Source organism: Tupaia chinensis, unplaced genomic scaffold (genome assembly GCF_000334495.1).
Source record: "Tupaia chinensis unplaced genomic scaffold, TupChi_1.0 Scaffold000280_1, whole genome shotgun sequence".
Classification (NCBI taxonomy): domain Eukaryota; kingdom Metazoa; phylum Chordata; class Mammalia; order Scandentia; family Tupaiidae; genus Tupaia; species Tupaia belangeri.
The window spans coordinates 1,302,232-1,303,566 of record NW_006159763.1 but is presented as its reverse complement, the minus strand read 5'-3'; the positions used below and the strand labels follow the sequence as shown (position 1 = coordinate 1,303,566).

Genomic DNA, 1,335 nt, shown 5'->3' with positions numbered 1-1,335 from the left:
TCCTCTTGATGAAATAAACCTTTTAGCACAATGAGATGGTTCCTCACTCTGAAAGCTACCGTCTAGCACACACCCCGCTGTCCCTGAGCCCGTGTTAAGCACATATCTACCTTCCTGGCATCTCGAACCCGTGCGTTTCTTATGGGCGGCACAGGGGGGGTCTCACTGTTATTCTAACACTCTGCCGTGTACTGGAGCTGAGGCTCACTCACGTTCAGTCACATTTAATGTCATTACTGAAAACCTACCATGTTGCTTTTTCCCTGTCAAGGGACGGGCCAAATATTCAGGGTATAGATCATTGATCTAATACAGCGGTTACATCCCGATAAGCCCATCATTTTAAAATGCATCTGACACGCCTAACTGACCAGACACAGGAGCACTTCCAGCCACATGGCAGCTCAGATCACAGGCCACAACAAAGGACAGAGATCCTGGTTAAATCATCAAAAAGCCCCTTTATTCTAAATGGAGACAGTATCATAATTCATCAAAATAACTTACGGCAGTTAACTGCCTCTTAAATATTATCTTATAAATGATGCCTTCTGAATTTAGAAGTAATGTAGATTCAGTTTTAAAAAATTATTTAGAACATATTAAACAGAAGTTAAAAAAAAAGATCTACGAATGAAGTCTTCTAAATCATGATAGGCTGTAATCAGATAAAGATCTTTCCATCATTGAAGGGGATTAAAAAGCAGCATAAATGAATGTAATTAGAAATGTCCATTTCCTGGGTTTTGTCCTGTACAACCCTGACTCTTTAGAGTGAAAAATACATTCTGGGTTCTCGCTATAGACAAGAAATTCCTTAACAGCAAGTAAAACGTCCTCCACCTGCTGCCGGCCCCCACACCAGCAGATCTGCGACGTGACCTCTGCTGACCCTCAGGCATCTCCAAGGTGGCTCTATCGGGTCAGGGAATCTGCTCCGGCCTCCCACGCCCAGCAACCTGATTCCAGAGACCACACTTCCCGAGCAGGCAAAGCTGGGCGCGGTGCTGTCCCAGCCTGGTATCCGCCTCAGCCTTCCAGACGCCACTGCTGAGAGGGGGACCCATCACAGATCGCCATGGCCACGGAGCTTTTCTGGCCCAGGGGGTCCACCACTCTCAGGCACTGTCCAACCGACACCTGGTAGAGCCGATTATTTTTCTGGGGGAAAAAGCAGCAGTGAGAGAAAGACCCCACAGTCACCGGCTTTTACTGAAAGCGCACGGGCAGACCGCGGTCTGGAGACGCACGCGCAGAGAGCCAGAGGAGCAGAGGTGTGGGTCGGTGATCTGAGGGCAAAGCCGCCATGGCTGGCGGTCCGCCCTGCACACCCCG

General features: G+C 48.7%; 1 protein-coding gene across 4 annotated transcripts in view; it reads right to left on the bottom strand.

The window, feature by feature from the left end:
- Positions 1-435: 435 nt before the first annotated feature.
- The window catches only part of GALNT11 (polypeptide N-acetylgalactosaminyltransferase 11), a 43,384-nt gene continuing 42,484 nt past the window's right edge, over positions 436-1,335 (bottom strand). For all 4 annotated transcript variants that reach the window (XM_006150240.3, XM_006150239.3, XM_006150238.3 and 1 more), the window contains one exon: positions 436-1,161. In XM_006150240.3, coding sequence (XP_006150302.1) covers positions 1,030-1,161 — 132 coding nt within the window. In that variant the 3' untranslated portion in view covers positions 436-1,029. The remainder of the gene's footprint in view (positions 1,162-1,335) is intronic.